General features: G+C 43.6%; 1 protein-coding gene across 1 annotated transcript in view; it reads right to left on the bottom strand.

Moving 5' to 3' along the window:
- Positions 1-4,385: 4,385 nt before the first annotated feature.
- msrab (methionine sulfoxide reductase Ab) overlaps positions 4,386-22,321 on the bottom strand; it is a 42,663-nt gene continuing 24,727 nt past the window's right edge. Inside the window, exons 5-6 of the mRNA XM_085342393.1 lie at positions 20,803-20,909; positions 4,386-4,559 (exon numbers count right to left, since the gene is read on the bottom strand). Of these exons, the coding sequence (XP_085198519.1) occupies positions 4,386-4,559; positions 20,803-20,909 (281 nt within the window). The remainder of the gene's footprint in view (positions 4,560-20,802; positions 20,910-22,321) is intronic.

Here is a 22,321-nt window from a genome sequence, read left to right as displayed (position 1 = left end):
TTGCAATGCAAAGACTGTGTGTGTGTGTGTCCTGTTTCTGCCCTCTTTCCTTAGAATGGTTACACATCAGCACATTGCCACCTGAAAGCCCAAACGTTACTCAATACTTTCCTGCACTGAGCTCTAATTGAGAGCTTGCTAGCAATTTTAAGAGTTTACTTAACTTGCGCACCTGCGCGATGTGAAGCTGCAATGACTCAAGCAGTTGATGGACAGAGCAGATAAAGCTATAAAAAACACACACACACACACACACACACACACACACACACACACACACACACACACACACACACACACACACACTACATAAAAGAGAGATGGTTTGGAAATGTATCTGTTATATGGGCGCCCCAGCTGCAAAATGTCAATCTTTTGATTGTTACACAATCATCTCTGTAGTGGCTTGATTATAAAAATGACATGATAAACAGGATGCATTGCATGTGTCAGAGAAATGTTCAGCAGTGTTTGAATCAAGGCCAGTGGAATCTTCTTCTAACACAAAGAGGCACAGGTGCAAGAGCCTAAGCATCTTGGTGTTTCAATTTTCTTTTCACTTTTCTCTCTTCTTGCTCCATACTGCTATTACTCAGTCCAATTCCAGCCATTACTCCTACATCTTTCTGCTTTCTTTTAAGAGCTCCTCTCAACCATTTTCTGTCAGCAGCACACTCCCAGTACGTGATAACTGTGCTGAAGACACTCAGCAGTTATTTCTGTGTTTCCTGTGTGTCATGTGGTGGTAGCTTGAGCTAGCTAGCATGGCTGACAACACACAGGCTCCCAGGTGCAGAGTGTCACGGAGTGGGCTGTCAGCCAGAAAGCCTGTGGGCCAGTTAGCAGCCAACAGGGCCCTGCAGCACGTGCTGGCCTCCACCCCCCCAGTGCTATTCCCAGTGGCAAAGAAGAACAAAGTTATAACATTCTGTCTTTTTTGGGAAAACACATGTGTATGTGAACATGTGTGAGCCTGCGTTTCTGCTGCACCAAAGTAACCTGTTTGAGAGTACATTTTTTAAACACAACATCACTGCTTTGTCAATGACTGGCATGCTGTAGCTGATCTGCCGTATTTGGTAATATGCTCCTGTTTCTCTCTCAGAGTTAAAGGGTCAGGCTGCACTAACAGAGCCGACCTCGAGTGAAACCGGCATGCAGGGGCACCAGGGTTTGCCCTCTTCCCCCAGCTCGCCCCCAGGCCACAGATGCATCGACCCAGACAAGGCTGCACTTCTCTGGGCAGCACAGAGAGACTGCTGTGCTCTGGTTCCTGGAGCCCTGATGCTCTGATTGAGACCCTGCGCCCATGCAGGAACCAGAGGGAGGGGAAGAGAGAGCAACAGAGGGGATGCAAACACATCTGGCATCTGCAAAACCCGCACACAACTTCTCATATCATCATGGAGTAATGTACAGGCCCTATAGTAAAGCAAAGCGCTCCCTTCCCTTCGCTATCACACGTGCGGAAGACGATACGCACCCCCACACAACCAAATGGTTGCCTCGCTCCAAATTCTCATAATTATGTGAGGAGCAGGACAAGAAGGCACAACAATCCTCCAGCTGGTAGGACAGCACCAGTATACACCGCTCTGTGCTATTGTTCTTTATATATAGCTCTCCAAGAAAAGCTGTGTTGGTGTCTAAAACAATAGATTATGTCACCACATGGTATCTAAAACAGGAAATGGTATAAAACAATGCTCTCTCCAATGGTGTATGCACATAGGGTATGGTATATAAATAAAGTTAGCTCGATTGAAGCTCTTAAAGGGAAGATACATGAAAAGCTATGAAAGGAGGACACCTTAGAGAGCATATCAGAGTGCAAGAATTTGTGTGGGTGCACGTCTCTGCAAGGTGTCTTTTTGGTGTGTTTGCTTCTTTTGCGTGGGCGCTGCCTTTTGCATTAGGCGGCAGTACAGGACGGAGTTCGAGGTAGCGGTTGGGACTTGTGTTTGTGAGGGTTGAGTGTACACGTGTGGGTAAGAGTGCAGAGTACCTCTCATAAACAACCAGCACCAGCTTCAGCCCACTGTTCCACAGTGCCACAGGTCTTTGCAAAAGCTTTCTTCAAATCATCTGGCAACGATTTTCATGAGCACAGTTGTTTAAAAACGGATGGGTAATACACAAAAAAGATTTCTTGTGACAGAAAAAAAGAATATATCAAATGCGTGATGCTGGTATGGATGCGAGCTGCCCCCTCTCTTGGAGTATAGGCCAGTGAGAGGCAAAGCAGCACGCTGGAGCGGTGAGCCCTTTGTGGCCAGCTGTGGGGCCATTAAAGGCCCATCTGCAGACAATAGGCTCTGTCTGAAGGGCGCACACAGCCTGGTTCCTGTCCTGTTCTGCCTCACTGTGTTTGTGTATGGATGCGTACATGAGAGTACCAAGCATTTCCAAGCCCCATTTTAATCTATTACAAAGGAATACAGAGAAAACACATTTACTCACGCAGCTACACTCTAAATGGCACTCGTTTTTACATGTCTGTGTTAAAGCCGGTAATTTTCCACACAAAAATCTCTCCCTACGTATTATCAACTCATAACCTGAGTTAGTGATAACGGCGTCTCTGCTTTGTGGGAGAATCATACCGTGGCTCACTCAGGCATCTCTTGTTTCAGTCAGAAATCATCACAAATGGCGGAAAACCTGATGTCACAGCGCGATTAAGGCTTTAATGCCACCCTCTTCGTCAAAGACGGGGGAAATGAAGCTCGCTTCATTAAAAGGTTATCTCCTCTCACACACTTGAGACGCAAAGCAGAATGCAAAAATATAAGCAGGCACTGGAAAACAGCAAGCTGGCCCAACCACACACCACTCAGCGCGGTTCGATCAAGCAAGCCACAGCTTCACATGCCTCGACACACACGCACACACATACAGAGCTGCTGCATGCAGACACATGCAAAAATATCTGTCCCAATACTAAAATAGGCCCACAGAGGTTGCACCTGCACCTGTGCCCTGGTCCACACCTACACACAGGTGTCAGGATGTGACACATACACACAGACAGAGAGAGATAGCAGAGAGGGAGGGGGAAGAACAAGAGCGGGGTGAATCACACTACTGCGGTCGACCAGAAAGCTTTTTCTAGATATCATCTCTGTATTTTGGAGTGTAACCATGTGTGTGATTTTCATTTTTAAACAGACTTTCATGTTGATGTGTTTAATTATAAAAAACACACAAGAAATTCTGCACACAAGGCAGAATCGGAAATTCAATTCTTTTAAGTATGTCAAATAATGAGCCTTTCATTCCTAATTATGGGCTACGTAGCGTAGAGTGAAAGTTTAAGCAAACCGTGTATCATATTGAATGCACGGGTATTCAAGTGTGTCATTGTGTGATTCAGAATGAATGGCCTTTGAATGTGCATCTGTTTATCACAGTGAGTCACCCATTTGTCCCCCCAGTGGTACGTCCCTTCTCAAATGGGGCTGAAAAGGGGACAAAATACTTTACGCAGTGGTTTTTCTTTATTTTATAAATATAGATATCTGTGTGTGTATATATACAGAGCTTTGTGGGCAGACATATGCATAAATTAACACATACTGACACATATATACACAAACACCTGCACACTAAACATAAGGTAGGAGGAGAAAGATTTTTATTTCCAGTGTAATAATAAGAAAGGCAACAACAAGTAATAAAAGGAATTAAATTGCAGTGTTTAGAAAAGTTAAAAACTAAAGAAAAACAGCATTAAAATCAAGCTAGTATTGGTGTCTTTGCCTGCTAAGAAGTATAAGAAACTGAGCTTTGTCACAGTGCTGTGGCAGTGTTGGAGGTGAGACGGATTACACGGATCAGGTTGGAAAACCGTTTCATCTTCCAGTTTACCAAGACAATGTTTATACACTCTTCCTTTGCAATATCATCCCACATTATATGTATATTATACATAACGTATGGATTTCTTTTGTGAAATCTCGCCACCCTCTGGAAGCTGTTAGTTACTGCAGTCAAAAAGAGCACTGCAATACAAAATTCAATCATGTTTCAAATTAATTTTTATGCAGCTTTTAAACATTTATTTTGTGTCATTGCTCTCCAAGTTTTTCAAGGTTTTTTTTTGTTTTGTTTTATTTAGAAAATCTCTCAAAAATGTTTTACACATGTTTGTGTTCTCCATAGCTGGAAGGCAGCCAGGAATTACTGAAGCTTATAACAGATATGAGGCTCAGTAATGATGTTGACTAATGTGTTATTATCTTACAAATACGGACAGATGCATTGTAGATACAGTCCATTTATAAGAAAAAGAAAATAAATTAGATGCATGGACTGCGAACAATGAAATTAGTGCCTTGAAGCATATTCTGCGAGCTGAGTATTTTCCCTCTCTCACCACACGTGGCTCACAGTTCATCCTTTCTGGCGCCGATGGGACAGGAAATCCCGGTGCCTTTGAGGCCACAGTAGCCTTTAGGTACCTTCTTCAGGTACTGCTGGTGATAGTCCTCAGCGTAGTAAAACTGCTGCCCAACCAGAATCTCAGTTGTAATGGGACCATATCCTTTTTTCTCCAGCTCCTAGAGACAAAACACAAACATTCACCACTTTAGTTAAAACTGAATGCAAACTGAGAAATAAAAAGAAAAGAAAAAAAAGCACCTGTTCATAGTGTACACTGTTTGTTATTCAGCTGATGCTCAGCACAGTGATGCCATTGACTGAGGTTAGTCATTGTCATTACGTTGTGGGTTTGTATCCTCCACACTGCTTTCATTACCACACTCATGAAATATATTCAGCATTGCTTTCTCCAACTCCCTTAGCTTCCTCAAATGAACACACCTCTTAAATGTTTTTTTTTTTCAAATTCTGTAGTGTATTGCGTGTGAACTTCCAATACATCTCCCTCATACAGTAAAGGGTTTCTGCTCCTCAACTAGAAAGCAGGGTGATTGAGTGACAGAAGAAAGGAACATCTTTTGTTTTGTAGTGCAGCGTGCTTCTGTGGCTCTCTCTGTGGGACAAAGCATCAAAGAGTATCCGCTCTCTTTGAGGCCTCTTTAAGACATTTTCACACTTAGCCTTTTCTAAACACCTTTAGAGAAGGCTTCAAACCCACTAAAGCAGCACGCTCGTTCACATAGACACTCATAACGCCTTGAAAAACACCTCTGACAGATATATCAAAGGTTTACCTGCTGTGCTGAGTGGTTTTCTCTATCTAATAATACAAGCACTCAGGCCTCTCTAGATCAGTGCTCCTGAGAGCTGACAAACAACAAGTCTGAGCTGCACTGGGACTGTCTGTGGGCAACAAGTAGCTTGTGTGTACAACAGATTGCTACACCTCAGAGAGAGCAGTTTGCAGCACTGAGGTGCTTTGCTTTGTGGGGGCGTCAGATGGGCTCAGAAAGTACAACAAAACAAGAGCTGAATGTGCTCAAGAAGGATGAGCATGTTCTTACCTTCTGCATGTAAGTCATTAAGTATGTTGTTTATATCCGATAAGAGTATTGTGTAGAAGGTTGTGATTGTACAAACCTCAAAGATCTATCCCTAAACTTTACACTCCTTCTGAGCAGGTTTTGGCTCATCACTTTGGTTTTATGAGAGCTCTTCTGCTTCATTTTTATTACAGTTTTTGCCCGTTGCTTGAACACATTTGGCAAAACGTCGCTCATTGTGCCAAAACTCTAAACACAAGTAAACACGACACAACACTGGGAAATATACCATACACATCTGTGCCAAAATGAAACTCCACTCCCAAAACCTAAACTCTGCTGTCAAAACCTAACATTCCTCTGTCAAAATGTAACTCTGTTGACAAAATGACACATACTTGCATCATATGCAAACACTTACAGATCAGGGGGAACACACTAGTCTTCTTTACATAAAACACTGCAGTCCTTGATTTCCATTGTGTATTCAGAAGGCACATTTACAGGAGACACATTTCCAAACAACCAAAAACGCAAATAGACCTACTCAATAGTGTACATCGCAGTACCATGAATTCAGATAAAGCAAAAAAAAAAAAAACCACAACACAATAATACTGCAATAGAAAAAACACTATACTGTAAACACAAAAAACCATGACAATTGTGCATAAGTGGGCTCATGGATCCCGCCGTCTGTTGGGGTCTGGCCACAGGACCTCATCAACATCGCAAGCAGTGTCCTCTCCCGCTGGGCACCGGGGAAAATATCCTCTTGCATGTCGAAACCATCCATGGATTGCTGTCACCTGAATGTCGCCGCAGGCCTGTTCCATTGCCTGCAGAAGAGGCATGCGGGCATGTGGTTGGCGGTCATATACACGTCATCTCCAAGCCTAAAAAAACCCTCAATAGGGTTTAAAAATGGTGAGTAAGGGGGCAAGTATACCACTTCAAATTGATTGTGGTTGGAGAACCAGGCCTGGACCAGAGCAGCCCGATGGAAACTGACATGATCCCATATCACCACAAACCTGGGCTGATCTGCTCTGTTCTGTACAACTATATCATGGAGAGCATCTAGAAATGTGAGTATGTGTTGGCTATTGTATGGACCTAGTATTGCATGATGGTGCAGAAGCCCTCGAAGGCATATGGCGGCACATAATGTGATGTTTCCCCCGCGCTGCCCTGGGACGTGCACAATTGCCCTTTGGCCAATTACATTACGACCCCGTCGTCTTGTTTTGCTCAGGTCGAATCCAGCTTCATCAATGAAAATGTATTCATGAGGCTGTGCAGCTCCATCCATGGCCGAGATTCTCTGAAAAAAAGGGGAACATGTCACTGTACTACAGTGCTACACATACGGCACCCTCACCCCATCACACAGGTACCTGTGTAGCTCTCAGAATAGATCCATGTGGTACTGATATGGTACATATTCAGCTGCTACTGGACTTCACCAATACTCTATTGTAAATGTAAGGGACAGTTACACGTACCCGTACATATTCAGCTCGAAGTCCTTTGACCCTGTCACTGTTCCTCTCGAATGGGACTCTGTAGAGCTGCTTCATGGTGATGCTGAGTTTACCCAAGATGCGTCTGATGGTGGTGATGCTCACATGGTTTATGTTGCTGAACACTCGCCTGTCTGCAAGTATTTTCCGTCGTAGCTGGTGGAGACGGATGGCATTGTCTGCCCTCACTAGGTCCACAACGGCAAGTTCCTGCTGTTGTGTGAACAGGCGTTGCCGTCCTCCCCCAGAAGGTCTTCGGGTCATTCTGGAGGAATACAACCACATATTGTCATCGGTTTGCTTATTTTTCTTACAGTACTTTACTGTATGTACTGTGTCATCCACTGTACAACACTGTACTTCAATATAAGGAATCAGCCACTTTGGCTGCAAAAGGAGCATTAGCACCCCGTACACTTGATATGGTAATGTGATATACTGTAGAACAGTGCTATGAAACCATCTGAGTAGAGCAGAAGGTATGGAGGTGAAGACATACCTGTTTTCTAGTCGGAATGTTCGTATTACAGATGCCACTGTGAAGCGGCTTAGATGTGGGTGGACTCTCTGCCCAGCTTCCCTCATAGTCAGGCCATGGTTGATGACATGGTCCACCAAAGTTGCTCTTATTTCATCAGAAATATGGGTCCGTTCATGGCCTCTTCGGCCTTCTCCTCCTCTTCCTCCTCCTCCTCTACCTCTTCCTCTTCCTCTTGCTCTCCCTCCATCCATGCTTGCAAAGTTCTTGAAATGGCTACGCTGAGGGCTTTTTGTAGTTGGCTAATTGGTGTTCGGTTTTGCAAGTACGTGCCTTCAGGTGTGTATTTGAGTGGTTGCAATTATCCGATGTGTTTTGTATTTTGGATACATGTGTTTTCCGAATGGCACCCTGAGATTTCATTTTGTGAGCGAAGTGTCTTATGTATGAAATAGAGTGTAGCATGCAGGACCATGTGTGTTGCATAAAGGGGTAGGTGTGTTGCATAAAGGAGTAGGAGTGTTGCATAATTGGTACTGGGGTGCAAAGCAGCGCTTTTGTTTAAGGTATGGGTACATGTGTTTGAGGTATGGTAACAAAAGCTTCACGTTGTGTTACTTTAGTCTGAGCATGGGTTTATAGTGTTCAAGCAACGGGCAAAAACTGTAACCAGCACCGCTGGTAATCAGGGTTGGGGTTAATTACAGTTTTTTCTGATTGCTTAAGCACATTTTTTGTAACTATTGGCTAATTTTGCAAAACTCTTCACACAAATAAGAAAACCTGTCACCCAATCATCAAAACATTGTAGTTCTCTTGCAAAAGCGAACACAGCTAGATTAACTCTTCACACCTTTGTAAAAATGGTGTTTCCGTATCAAACAGTACACACAAGCCATCATCTACTAAGCACACAATGCGCCAACTGCACACTGATGGTATGAATACAAAACACATCTGGCTTTTGCTTTCTATGTGCACAAGGTAGGCCATGTCAGTTTGAGCTCATACTTCTGTCATAGATCCATAAGCATAGAGGGATCCAAACTTCAAGTACTGGTGTTTATTCAAACACATCAAAACAAACACAAGTGTTTATTTCCAAGTATAGGATTATTTGCAATCGCCATAATGACTATATGGGTTACTTGGTCTGCAGTGAACATGCTTCCTCTGCCCCGAGCATCTGGTCATCTAGCAATTCTGTAAAGTAACAATTTCAGTATTTTTACATCAATGGTATTGGTGTGTTTCTCATTGGCATACGGCAGTGCTACAAATCTTTGTGCGAAGTGACTGTACTAACCGATTCTCAAAATGTCCTTATGATACTTGCTACAGTGTAGCGGCTCGAGTTAGGCTGAACCCGTTGGCCAGCTACCCTCAGGGTCATTCCACGGTTGATTACATGGTCCACTATTGTAGCTCTGATGTCATCAGCAATTCTATTTCTTACTCTTCCTACCCTTCCTCTCCCCCCTCCTCGTCTTCCTCTTGCTCCTCCTTGTCCTTGTCGTCCTCTTCATCCTACTTCTTCACCTCCACGTCCTCTTCCTCGGCCTCCTCTACTTCTCACTCTTTCTGCTCCCACCATTGTACTCCGCACACACAGCTTACCTGTATTATAGTGCTTAGGCTGATTGCAAAGTGAACTAATTATCTAAAAAAGTTTTCACATGTGAAAGTGTGCCAGACAGTTGGCAAATTAGTGTTAATGATAGCCATACATGTGTATACTTTTGCTAGGAGTGTGTTGGAAATTTGATAATTGAGTGTTGTGCAGTGAATTGTGCCTACAGTTTTGCAAAGTGTGTGTTACAAAATTGCAAACTGAGTGCAAAGCAGTTTTTGTGCTTTTAGTTTTGCAAACTCAGTGAGTGGTTTTGCTATAAGTCTGAATAGTTTTAGAGATTGTGCTACAGGAATCACAGTTAGGGTTTAAGCATTCAGAAAAAACTGTAATCCATATTTTGTTTGTTGAAAATTGATTAGTTACTGTTACAGTTTTTGCCAACTGTCTGGCACACTTTCACATGTGAAAACTTTTTTAGATAATTAGTTCACTTTGCAATCAGCCTAAGCACTATAATACAGGTAAGCTGTGTGTGCGGAGTACAATGGAGGGAGCAGAAAGAGTGAGAAGTAGAGGAGGCCGAGGAAGAGGACGTGGAGGTGAAGAAGTAGGATGAAGAGGATGACAAGGACAAGGAGGAGCAAGAGGAAGACGAGGAGGGGGGAGAGGAAGATGAGGAGGGGGGAGAGGAAGGGTAGGAAGAGTAAGAAATAGAATTGCTGATGACATCAGAGCTACAATAGTGGACCATGTAATCAACCGTGGAATGACCCTGAGGGAAGCTGGCCAACGGGTCCAGCCTAACTCGAGCCGCTACACTGTAGCAAGCATCATAAGGACATCTTGAAATGAGAATCGGTTAGTACAGTCACTTCGCACAAAGATTTGTAGCACTGCCATATGCCAATGAGAAACACACCAATACCATTGATGTAAAAATACTGAAATTGTTACTTTACAGAATTGCTAGATGACCAGATGCTCGGGGCAGAGGAAGCATGTTCACTGCAGACCAAGTAACCCATATAGTCATTATGGCGATTGCAAATAATCCTATACTTGGAAATAAACACTTGTGTTTGTTTTGATGTGTTTGAATAAACACCAGTACTTGAAGTTTGGATCCCTCTATGCTTATGGATCTATGACAGAAGTATGAGCTCAAACTGACATAGCCTACCTTGTGCGCAGAGAAAGCAAAAGCCAGATGTGTTTTGTATTCATACCATCAGTGTGCAGTTGGCGCATTGTGTGCTTAGTAGATGATGGCTTGTGTGTACTGTTTGATACGGAAACACCATTTTTACGAAGGTGTGAAGGGTTAATCTAGCTGTGTTCGCTTTTGCATTAGAACTACAATGTTTTGATTATTGGGTGACAGGTTTTCTTATTTGTGTGAAGAGTTTTGCAAAATTAGCCAATAGTTACAAAAAATGTGCTTAAGCAATCAGAAAAAACTGTAAGTTGACATTTTTATACACTCGCCGGTCACTTTAGGGTTAGGGATAGGGTACATATTGCCAGCACTAGGCTGGATCCCTTTTTCCTTAATTCTTCACGCCAATGGAAACATAATCAGGGATTTTGCTCCATATTGACTGCAGTCATAAACGGATGTACATGGTTAGCAACCATGTACAAATGGTCCTAAGGGACCTAAAGTGTGCCACGAAACACCAGCGGTAAGGATTTGTGTTTTCAGGAATTTATGGCAAATTTTGATGTCTCAGCAGAAATCGAGACTCATCAGACCAGGCAGCATTTTCCAATTTTCTATGTTGTCAGATTTTGTGAACTGTAGCCTCACGTTACTGTTCTAAGCTGACAGAAGGTCTGCATACCTTGGTTGTGTCAAGTTGTTATAGTGTTACTGTTGCCCTCCTGTCAGCTCGAAGAAATCTGGCCATTCTCCTTTGGCATTGTCATTCAGAGAACTGCTGCTAAACCCAAGGGACGGCTGTGCAGCTTAAACCACTTTTCTTCCCCATTCTGATATTCAGTTTTATCTTCAGCACATCATCTTGACCATGTCTATATGCCTAAATACATACAGTTGCTGTCATGTGATTGGCTGATTAGATATTTGTATTAACAAACACTTGAATAGCTCCAGCCAATGAAGTAGACAGTGACTATACTTAGTAAAAAACCCACATGACCAGATTTTGCTTGTTAAATCAGTCAGTCCATCATCAAAACTGTTACAATTTCTTTGATTAAATTACTAATTATAACTGAGCTGATGAGTCTGTTGGAAAAGAGAAACAATAAAAACTCACAATGAAGCAGCGGTATGCTGTTTTTCACTGCCTAGAGCTATTTAGCTGTGAGAGTTCAACAAGCTAACCTCATACCTTTGGTCATCAGTAATTGTGTGATGAGAGAGTGAGACAATATCAGAAAAAATATCATTTCTAACTGAGACTAATGTCAGTGAAAAGCAGCAGGGTAGTGTGTGATGTTGCCCACATGGAGGCAGTGTGGTACTAACCGTGTGTGCTCGGGTTTGCTGGAGGTGATGCAGTGGAGTCAGTAAATCAAAGCTCTGCACCCCACAGAGAGGCTGAGGCAGCAGCTGACCTCTAACTCCTCAGTGGTTGCCGCTACAATGTGAGGGCTCTAATCTCCCTGCAGGAAGGACCCAGTGTCCACAATCCAAACTACAACACAATGCAGTCCTTAACACAGAGCCCGAGCCTCAGGAGCACAGACGTATTTACCTTTTACAAAGGCAAACTGTGAGCAGTCTGCTAAAGAAGAACCAATTTTCCTGCTTGTATCCACCAGCACTGTGGTTAGCCAGCCGGCACAAGCAAAGAGCTTTGTACATCATGGCCTAATTAATCCGCCATCACCACCAAACCACAGTAGCAGAGAACCCTCCGGGGCAGAGGATGCTCCGTGTGAAGGGAGCGCCACGTCCAAGCAAAGGTCTGCTATTCTGAGTATACATACACCTCCACCCTGACACCCCCACGCCACTCCCTCGCTCTCCATCCAGCCTTGTACAGCAGTCACAACACGGCGGCCATTTTAGATCTATAAATCAAAATGCATGGCGTCATGCCACTGTGTATAACCTTATGTGGCTTTGCTTTCCCTCTCTCTCACTGCAGCAGCGGCGGCAGCAGCAAAGGCATGGAAGGAAGAATATGGAGGGTAGGAAAGGATGTAAAGATGAGGGGGAGAAAATTCTAGATAGGAAAAAGTTGATGACGTTCAAATGATGGTTACCGAGAGACAGGCAGAAGCGTGTTTGCATGTGCAAATATGTATATGAGTGTGAGACGGCTGATGCAAAAGGTGTGTGTGCTGTTAGTCAATTTGTGGAGTCAGATATCTTGTCACAAATCCACATCATGGGGACCTGATCCCCAAAAAGCGAAGCATTTTAGGGTTAATATGTTTTTATTTAGCAAAGATCATAGTTAGCATTGCGGCTAGTCATGGCTCGCAGTTAACGCTGGATTAAATTTGAAGCTAATGAACGCAAGTCAATGCAATGTCCTCTTAAGTGACAAAAACATGTTTGTGTGTGTGTCCAGGGCTGAGCTCACTCAGCCCAGTCAGCCCTTCCTTTCTTCACGCCTGTCGGAAAGACTCCCATGTCAAAGACATGGCTGAATGGGTGCATGTCTGTTTCTCTCTCTCTCTCTGCATCTCCCTCCATTGCCGATTCTCTCGCTCTTTCTCCCATGTGAGCACAGAGGACTTTGCTTCGTGCTACCAAGTCCTCCCCGTTCGCCATCCAAGCGAGAGAGCCCCTCGCACCATCGCCATCGCTAGAGAGGCGGCCCCGGGACACAAATAGGACGTGACACCCCGAGAGAGGGTTGAGGTGGAGGAGGAAAAATGTACTCTCTCCCTCTCTCTCTTCCTTACCCCACTGCCTTGTCTCTCTGTGTCGTCTTCCCTCGGAAGGCCTACGGCTGCAGAGTGGTGGGGAAGAGTCAGGCACTGACATAGAGTTTGTGACACTCAGTGACTCATGGTGAAGACATTTGAAAGAGGGATATGACCTCAATTCGGTGATTTATGTAATCATGACTTAGTCTGCTATACTTTCACCGGTGTGTCACTGCTGCTATTTGGGTCTCTCCATTTTTCTTTTGAGCTCTCACCTCCGTCTTGGTCGCTAATTCCAATTAGCTTTATTGCCATTATCATAATTAAGTACAGTGTTGCCATAAATTTCAGTATATTTACAATGTAAATCTGATAGTTTAACTGTGGATGAAAAAGTACTGAGACCTTAAGCAAAATTGCAGCCCTGCAGAAAACACTCTTCGTATGGGTTAATTATTCATCGTGCTTTGCCTGTCTGTGTTGATGACTTACTGTGTAATCAGACTTTAAAGTTGCGTAATTAGGCGAGTTTTGACTCTTTTACGAAGCGTTGGGTAGTATATATTCTATAATACTGAATTAATGTTTTATCGTGTAAATGTACTGAATGTAACAGCTAAAAGGCAAAAGAAGTGGAAATATAAAGAAGCATAAAATGTTAATACTCGAGCAAAGCAGTTGTTCGCATGTTTGCGCAAAGACAAAATAAGATTTGCGCGTTCCTACCCGCTATCCATCTCCTTTCGCTCAGATCTAAAAGCCAGCACGGCACTGACTGCAGCTGCAAACATGAACTCTGGAGCACAAAAAGCTCTTCAACATCTTAAAAATGTAAATACACTCTGAGTACTACGGACGGCAAACCTGCTCTGTGGCGAAATGCCGGGCTGCGGCTCTGCCTGCAAATACACGAAAAAGCCCGACGTGATATTCATGCTCCAGTCCACGGCACCATGCTTGCCCTCAGTGACCTCGGGGAGAGAGGCAGAGTGGGAGTGATGGAAGGACTCTAAGGGAAATACAAAAAGAGAAAAAAATGGAGCAAAAGAGCGACTTTTGAAGAAATGGAGTGAAGATCAGTGACCAGAGTGTGGTCATACACAATAACAGAAAAAAAGGATATTGTATTGTTCATGTGAGGTTTTGTGAAATGCAATGAGTGTAAAACTCATCGTGCACATCGCTGCATCTGTATGTGTGCAACTGTGATTTTTCTTTTTCTTTTTTTTTGCCTGCTCTGCTCATCTCTCTTTCCCTCTGTCATCATGGGTCAGGCATCCATTTTAGCTGGGCTTCTTAAGCGAGGGCTCCTACATTTTGTGAGCAGAAAAAAACACTCCTACATTTCGAGCGGGAGAGAGAGGATGCACGCTCTTCAGTCTCGGAGCAAGGTGGTGCACGCTCCTGCATTTTTTTCTTTTTCCCAGGGCAGACAACAAGTAGCTCGCTATCAGAAGACCCCAAATGCAGAAGATCAGCTCGACGTTCCCGTGAAAAGCGATCGCCTTCGAACATCGCAGCTGCAAGGCGATCGGCAACATCTCACTCGCAGGCGGCGACTTAAAAAAAAGAAGTTGCCTGCGAACAATATTCCACTAAAATTTTTCTACTTATTAATTCATCTAAGCCGATAATGCTGTTTTAATATTGATCAGTTCGGCGTGCGGCTAAATTTAAACAATTTTTTAAAAAAAATGTGCAGCACAGACTGGGTTGAGAACGCTAGAGCCGGGGAATCACTGGAAGGGTAAATCTCACTTTCTGACGACTTTCCAAAATGTGGAACGTGAGCTTGTGCGACGAGAAGCGTGATTCTGAAACCTGCTGATGTTGTGCCCTGTTTTAACAGCCCCCGGGCTTCTCCTCAAGACTTCTAGCCTCAAATGATCTCCTCCTTTTTTTTTCCCAGCCATCATCCGAACCCCTGCGCACCACCCCTACACCCTCCACCCCCCACCCATTTCAAGCTCATTAAGTTAGGATGCTTTATCAGAGGGCACACTCACCCCTCCAAGGCCCTGCACACATGCATGTGCGCATACACACGCACACAGTATTCAAGCTGGCTTGATAAAACCTATTGTTCATACATGCACACACACACACACACACGTGTATATATATATAGAACCCCCCGTTCATCCATTTTTCTCTCCCCTAACCCATCTCTAAGCCACCCCCACCCCCCGACTCTCCTAATCAACTCTTCCCATCCCTTCTCTCTCACCCTCCACTCACCCCCACGCCCCTCACCCTAGCTCAAGGGAGACACATTTTAGCAGAGAGGGAGGGATAGAAAGAAAAAGAGATGGGGGGGAAAAGAGGGATGGGGGAAGACAGAGGGAGAGAAAGTGATGCACTCCTCCTCTCTGCTCTGCTGCCACAGCAGCTTGGCTACAGAAGCCTTTGATGTTCTGCAAATTTCAAATTTCATTATAGAGAACCCCCTTCTCCTCCCCTCCCCTCCTCTCCCTCACCCACCCCCTCCCCCCTCCCTCTCTGCTCTCGCGCTTAAACAAGCTTTTCTGCCTCACTCTCCCAAGCCTCCATGCACCCCCCCCTCTCAATGCTGAAGTTAAGAAACTGAAAGCCCTGCAGAAGAGACTCTTCGTATGGGTTAATTATTCATTGGGCTGTGCCTGTATGTGCCAAATGTATGTCTGTGTGCGTCTGTATGTACACGCGAGTGTGGGTGAGTCATGTGCTGGCAGTGGGGTGGAATAGGGATTTTGTGATGCCTTATCTCTGGTTGTCTTAGATCGCCTCCACCCACTCTCTCTTGTCACTCTTCTTGAACATGCATTCACTTCTCCTGATGCTCTCCCAGACAGCATTGGGCTTTCAGGATAAAATACACACTCACATACAACCTCACAAGCGCATACACACACACAGCAAGCTCTTCCTCCGTAGAGATGCTGTTTTCAAGCCAGACGTTCTTGAGACTCAGCATCAATGTGGCGAGGCAACCATTTCAGGGCAGGAAGCTGCCATTTTGGTTCAGAGTGTGTCAGCTGCTTTGGGAAGACACGTATCCCAGTGGTCCCAGTGGCCCTCAGATGGAACTGGGATGCCACTGAAGTGGCTGACAGATTGGTGGAGTCAGCAGCGTTCCAGAGAGTCGGGGAGATTGAGTGAATACTGTTTCTATTCTAGAAGTTTGCAAATGTGAGTGTGTGTGTTTTGAAGGGTCTTCTATGGACTGGTTATTTATTCTCAGCCCTTCTCAGGCAGGTGATGATATAATGCTCACTATAACAGCCTTTTCTGTGCTGTGATACAAACTCAGTTTGTTTGTTTAACATTCATCTACTTGTAAATAATTACATTTAATTTTTCTGGCTATTTTAATTATTAAAAAAAAGAAAAACATCTCATCTTGTCTTAAAAAATCTCAAATTCATAATAGAAAATCATTTAATAATATTACAATAACATATCATATCATGCAATGACATATTTAAGGGTGATATTGATATTCTTTGAATGAGTACAATGTACAAAACCTCTCTAGTCTAGAGCTGCCTGGAAAAGATGACCCTAATCTGCTGACCTGCTGGGGATCATACATCGATCAGGCATAACATTTTGACCACTGACAGGTGGTCATGGGGCCTGTTACTGTGTGGGATACATTAGGGAGCAAGTGAACATTTTGTCCTCAACGTTGTTTTAGAAGCAGGAAAAATAAGGATTTGAGTTGGACCAGAGCCAAATGGGGCCAAACTGTGATGGCTAGACCAATGGATCAATAGAAGCTATGGAAGAAGGTAGCCTGGTCTGGGGTATCACATAGATGATGGGGTAAGTGCGCGTCACTCATCTGGGAAACACCAGGATGCACTAGGGGAAGAAGGCAAGCCGGTGAAGGCAGTGTGATGCTTTGGGCAATGTTCTTCTAGGAAACTTTGACACGTACCACGTATCTAAGCATTGTTGTACACCATGTACACCCTTAATGGAGAGGATAATGCACCCTGCCACAAAGAAAAATAGGTTCAGGAATGGTTTGAGGAGAACAACAACAAGTTTGAGGCGTTGACTTGACTTCCAAATTCCCCAGATCTCAACTGATCAAGCATTTGTGGGATGTGCTGGACAAACAAACCCAACATCTCGCATCTTACAGGACTTAAAAGGATCTGCAAGATAAAATAGCACACCTTCTACCTTCATGTAGTCCACGCTTCGACAGGTCAGGGCTGTTTAGGCAACAGCACAATATTAGGCACGTGATCATAATGTTATGCCTTTTCGGTGTACAAAATAATGTTTAAAATGACTGAAAGTTCTACAGGAGATTCAGGATGGCTGAATTATTTCAAAGTGGAGGGGCAATAAATAGATGATATAATTTCCCTGCTCATAGTTGGTAACAAATGAATGAATGAATAATGTAATGACATGTGAAAAGTTTCAAATATACAGACATAACATGTCCTCTTAAGTAGCAAGTTACCATTTAAAACTAATGTTTTGTGTTGAGTAATGATAAGGAAACACAACAGCTGGACAATAACGCAAAGATTTAGCATGGCTGCTATCCTCGCTAATAAAAAAGAGATATTTAACAATGAACTTAAGGAGAAAAAAACGCCAAAGCAACCTTTTATATCTGCCTGATTTCGTTCATCTAAAGTCTTAGTCGTATGTGACCGAAGTTATTATGACTGTGTACCATCAATGTTTGAAATGATCACATCAAAGACGGGGACCAGATCTGAGACTACTCAGTCAGTTGCCATCTTCAAAGCAACTTTGGTGTGTCAAGAAGGCGATAAAACAGGGACAAAACGGCAATAAGAGGCAGTCGGCGTGCTGTTGATTTTTCCTTTGAATTGGGTCAAGTTGGCACTTACATGCAATGTGTTTGCAATAAAACAGAGATTAACTGTGATAAATCACAAATCTGTGGATGTTTGTTGCCGTCCATATCAGATGTTTAGTATAGAAAAGAGTCCCTGTATGAAGGAGCGTGAATGGGTGATTGAGCCATGTTGTGTAAAGCACTGTGAGTACTTACAGTAGACAAGCGCTATATAAGATCCACGTGTTAATGAGGATATTGTTACTGTACCAAATGCGTGCATTGGTCTGGGTTTTCTTCTTTCAGGTTCTCCCTTTAGCGGTTGCCTCCGTCTCACACTATCCCTTTCCTCCTCTCTGGCAGCTTCCGTATTTAACATGCCCAATATATCCACTATCCCTCCTCTGCACATGTCCAAACAATCTCAGCCTTGCTTCTCTAACTTTCTCTCCAAACTGGTCAACCTCAGCTAAGCTCTGATGGACTCATTTTTAATCTTGTCTGGTCAGTCCCAAAAAAATCTCTGCTGTCTTCAGCTCCTCCTCTGGTCTTTTTCTCAGTTCCACCATCTCCAAACAATACATCCTTTCCTTTCACTCATGCTGCTGTCCTTCTGTGACAAGTTACCCTGACACTCATCTCCTCCCACTTCACGCTGCCTACATCCTCTTCTTCACCTCTCTTGTGCCCTTTCCTTTGCTCTGGATGGTTGATCCCAGGTATTGAAACTAATATACCTTCACTACCTGCAGCTTCACTGTCATACCTGTCTCCCTCTCATTCACACGCATGTATTGTGCCTTGTTTCTACAGACTTTCACTCCTCTTGTCTCCAGAGCATGCCTCCACCTCTCTTTCACCTGCTTCTTACTCTCATGTACAGATCATCCTTCTCTCTCACTGAGTCCGAACACAACTTCCATATCTCTGCTTTCTTTGTCTTTAGCCAACAATAGATCAGTTTCCACCAGCACCTTGTTGGCAAACAGCACCGGAGGAGGTCATTTTTAACTCGGGCCCCAACCGATCTGGTATGGAAATCTCATTCTTGATGTTTTTGTTTGATCTTATAAAGATTTTACACCATCATGATGCTACCTTTGACATATATTTGAGTTTGGGCTAGACGGGGAGCATTGATAAATGGGATAAAGGCAACAGAACCCTGGAAAAAAAGCCATGGAGAGATGATTGAATTATGTCCTGACGTCTGTGTAGAAATGTCTGAAACACTGGAACCGGCTCTGCTCACTGTAAAAAGGAAAGCAAGATGTATCCTTGTATGTGCCTTGCATACAAGGATACTCCTCCTCCCCTCCCTCCATCGCTCCATTAAGTTCAGTTCAGTTCTGCTCTGCTTCAATAAAATCCCAGTATTACTGTGGAGCAGGAATATGTGGCTCGTCTCTAAACACTCAGAGCGGGGACTGAATAAAGAGCGACAGGACAGAGCCAAAGTTTTAGCACTGTGCTCACAGCTTTGAGCCATCCAGTCATGCCAATTACACACTCATTCTGATAACATCTCCCCCGTCTTTCCAAATAAATAAACACTCCTAGAGGCAATTATCACACACACATATCAGCCACAAAATAAGACATGCTTTTGGTGTAAAAAGCATAATTTACAGTTAATTGCCTGCCAAAAACCTTAGTCACTCAGGTTTGTGTGTTTCATTATTTGAAGGAGCACATGCCAATCTGTCTGCCTTTATAAATTTAATAGCAATTAGTTGCAGGCCTTTCTCCAATCTGTTCGAGACTGACTCTTGCCAGTTAAGGTTGAAATGAGACAGGCTGTCTCCCACCAGGTGAACTGTGCAGTCCTTGCAACTGCAAGCATCCAGAGGTTGAGGGTGCCGCACGCTCAAATTCCAGGTGAAAATGGGTCATTGAAACTACTTGCTATTGGTCCCAGGTAACAAGAAAATTCAATGTAAGCACTTCGCAACTACTGATTATTCTGGGTCTCCTAAAAGTTTTCACTTTCACTTGCATTTGAGGCCCTACAGTGAACCGGGTGAACTCCAAAGAGCTGCCAAACAGATCACAGGTAAGATTGTTTGGTCGAATGCCGTTTCTAAGTTCAAAGATGAACTTTTAAACTCAAAATATACACATGTAATTTCCTCCTGTCTCTTACTATGCAGATGGTAATGCATGTGTGCCATCTGTGCATTTCTCTCCCTGTTTCTTTGTTGACTGTTACAGGCTTCATCCATTTGCCCCATGCTCTTTAGCTTTTTAAAAAATACTTCAAGGGTGTATCTTGGTGGTATGTGTGCTTGTGTGCGTGTGGGTGTGATGAGGTCGTGGTCAGTTGACAGCCAAAGGGCAGGGTCATCTTCAGTTGATAACCTGTCAGCGATGACTCTCTGATCTAACTGGCTCTCTTGTACTTTTCATATTCTTCCTCCCCCACCTTTATGGTCCCAGATGCCACTCCTCTCTAACCTCTGACCCAAGCCCAAGGCCAAGGTTGGGAGGTTGTTGCCACGGCAACAAAACAGGCCCGCAGCGCCTGGCTGCTGACCCCGGGAGCCCCAAGTAACCCTAACGATCATAATTTGCTCCCCTCTGCCCCCTGCCAGCTCATCCATGAATACCATTTGGAGGAGCGAAGAGGGTGATGCCGGGAACAACGGACGGATTGGCAGGCTGATGGGCAGAACAATAGAACGAACAAAAGAAGCACGCGTGCGCCACTGAAAGGGAGAGCTTTAGAAATCAGTTAAGATGGCCTTTTGACCCCCTTCCTCTCTTTCGGTTTAAGAAAGACGGTTTAGATGCATATCACCTAAAAAGATGGTTTTGCTTGACTAAACTGCATAAGAGGTTGCTACTCCAGACACTAATTTTTAATTGCCATTCAAATAATAAAGAAAGCTCCAAACTACCACTTAGACTGCTGCAACACTCAAAAAGGTTCCTATATACTGATAAAACCTATATATGATGACTCAGTCATATTTATATACATGCATTACGTTAGTCTTTTAACTGGAAAGGTGTGTGAGACTTTCTTCACATTTTTCAAGAGTCGCTCCGTGGCTACTGCTTTACTTGGCTTATAGTTTGGTTATATGCAATCCCATACTTGAGTAAATATAATAATAAAACCTCCTGATGTGTGTGAGGGGGTATCATACCTGCTGGAAGGCCACTTTACTCTTCAGCGCAATCTCCTGCTGAGTGGGGTTGGATGTGTAAATGGCTGAACGATACTGAGTACCTTGGTCATTGTGCTGCTTCATACCTGCATAAAACACACATACACACACACACACACACACACACAAAGGAAAAATAAGACACCCCACAAAAATGCATGAAGCACCACAATCAGAGCAGACACAATGTGATTTGCATGCAAAAGGCTTTCATAATTATGTCATCATCCTGCGTCTTGAATTCATGAGGCCGAATGAATTCAAAGTTCACAGCAGATTCAGGCTTTCATTAGGAAGGCCTGAGTCGTGTAGGTGTATGGGCAAATGAAGGTGGACACATTTTCCTCTTCTTTGTCATCTATGTGACAGTGTCAAACATTTTCATCAGCTTTACGTCAGAGTGTTTGGGAGGATATCCAGGTATACTGTAACTTGATTAGGGGGCCAAACAGCTGCCATCCTTTCTATGCTTTTCAAATGCTAAACTCCTGAGCAGCTCAGACATCCGTGGACACATCTCCCACTCTGCATTTGTTTCCTTTCTTTACTGAAGTGTGTCATTCTTGTCTTCTTCTATCTTTCTAAATCCTTGTCTTTTTCAGTCATTGGCGTTTTGTTATGGGCTTGAATCACTGATACATGTGTTCTTGTTTAGAGGCCTGTCAGATATGCCTTTCAGCCTGATTTTGATGGTGGATTAGTTCATGTGGACAACACGTTTACTCCTCCTTCCAGCCACTCTCATTTTACTGCACTTTTGGCTACTGGTCAGCGATTGGCAAGCAAAACAAATGGTTCATTCTTACATTTTAAAGCTTGTCATGTTTCTGTCACCATATTCAGAACATTTTGCTGTGTCTTTGTCATGTAGAGGTAATATGCTTTTGTGTCTCCTTCCCTTTCTCTTTTTCTTGTTTTAACACAGATTTTTCTGGGGCACCATATCCTACATGGCCAGAAAGCAGCAGCATGGGATCAAACTGGCGTGAACATTTTGGCAAACATCTGCCTCTTCAGACATCTGGCAAGAAGCAACTCTTGAAAAAAGTCACACAACATTTTGAAACAACAGTTTTGCTCATTTGTGTTGTATTTTGAAACTGTGCTGGGCCCTGTACCAAAGCAAGGCAATCCGACTCAGTAAGTCAACCCAGGACTTCCAAATCTAGCTACGAGTGTGTTCACATGAAAGGCATTGCAAATGTGGGCAGGTCTACTGACAGAAGAGCAACTGATCTTACAAAGAAAGATAATACAATGATATTAGAAAAATACTTAGAGAATAAACACATATAAAACCGACTGCCACAGACAATGTGTGCTAGTATGAGAGTGTGTGTGTGAGAGGAAAAGTGCTGAACAGTAGTTTAGTATTAAAAGCCCTGTATGAATGTGTGAGCACTTTAAGCACTTTTGTCAGTAAGACTGGAAAACACCTCCCACATTAATAAAGTCTAGCCTATTTGAAGCTGGGAAGAAAAGCCGGAAAAAATACAGA

Source organism: Diplotaxodon limnothrissa, linkage group LG19 (genome assembly GCF_057381915.1).
Source record: "Diplotaxodon limnothrissa isolate DT_005_m linkage group LG19, D_limnothrissa_male_GT1.1, whole genome shotgun sequence".
In the NCBI taxonomy this organism is placed as follows: domain Eukaryota; kingdom Metazoa; phylum Chordata; class Actinopteri; order Cichliformes; family Cichlidae; genus Diplotaxodon; species Diplotaxodon limnothrissa.
This window is presented reverse-complemented; position numbering and strand designations above follow the sequence as displayed.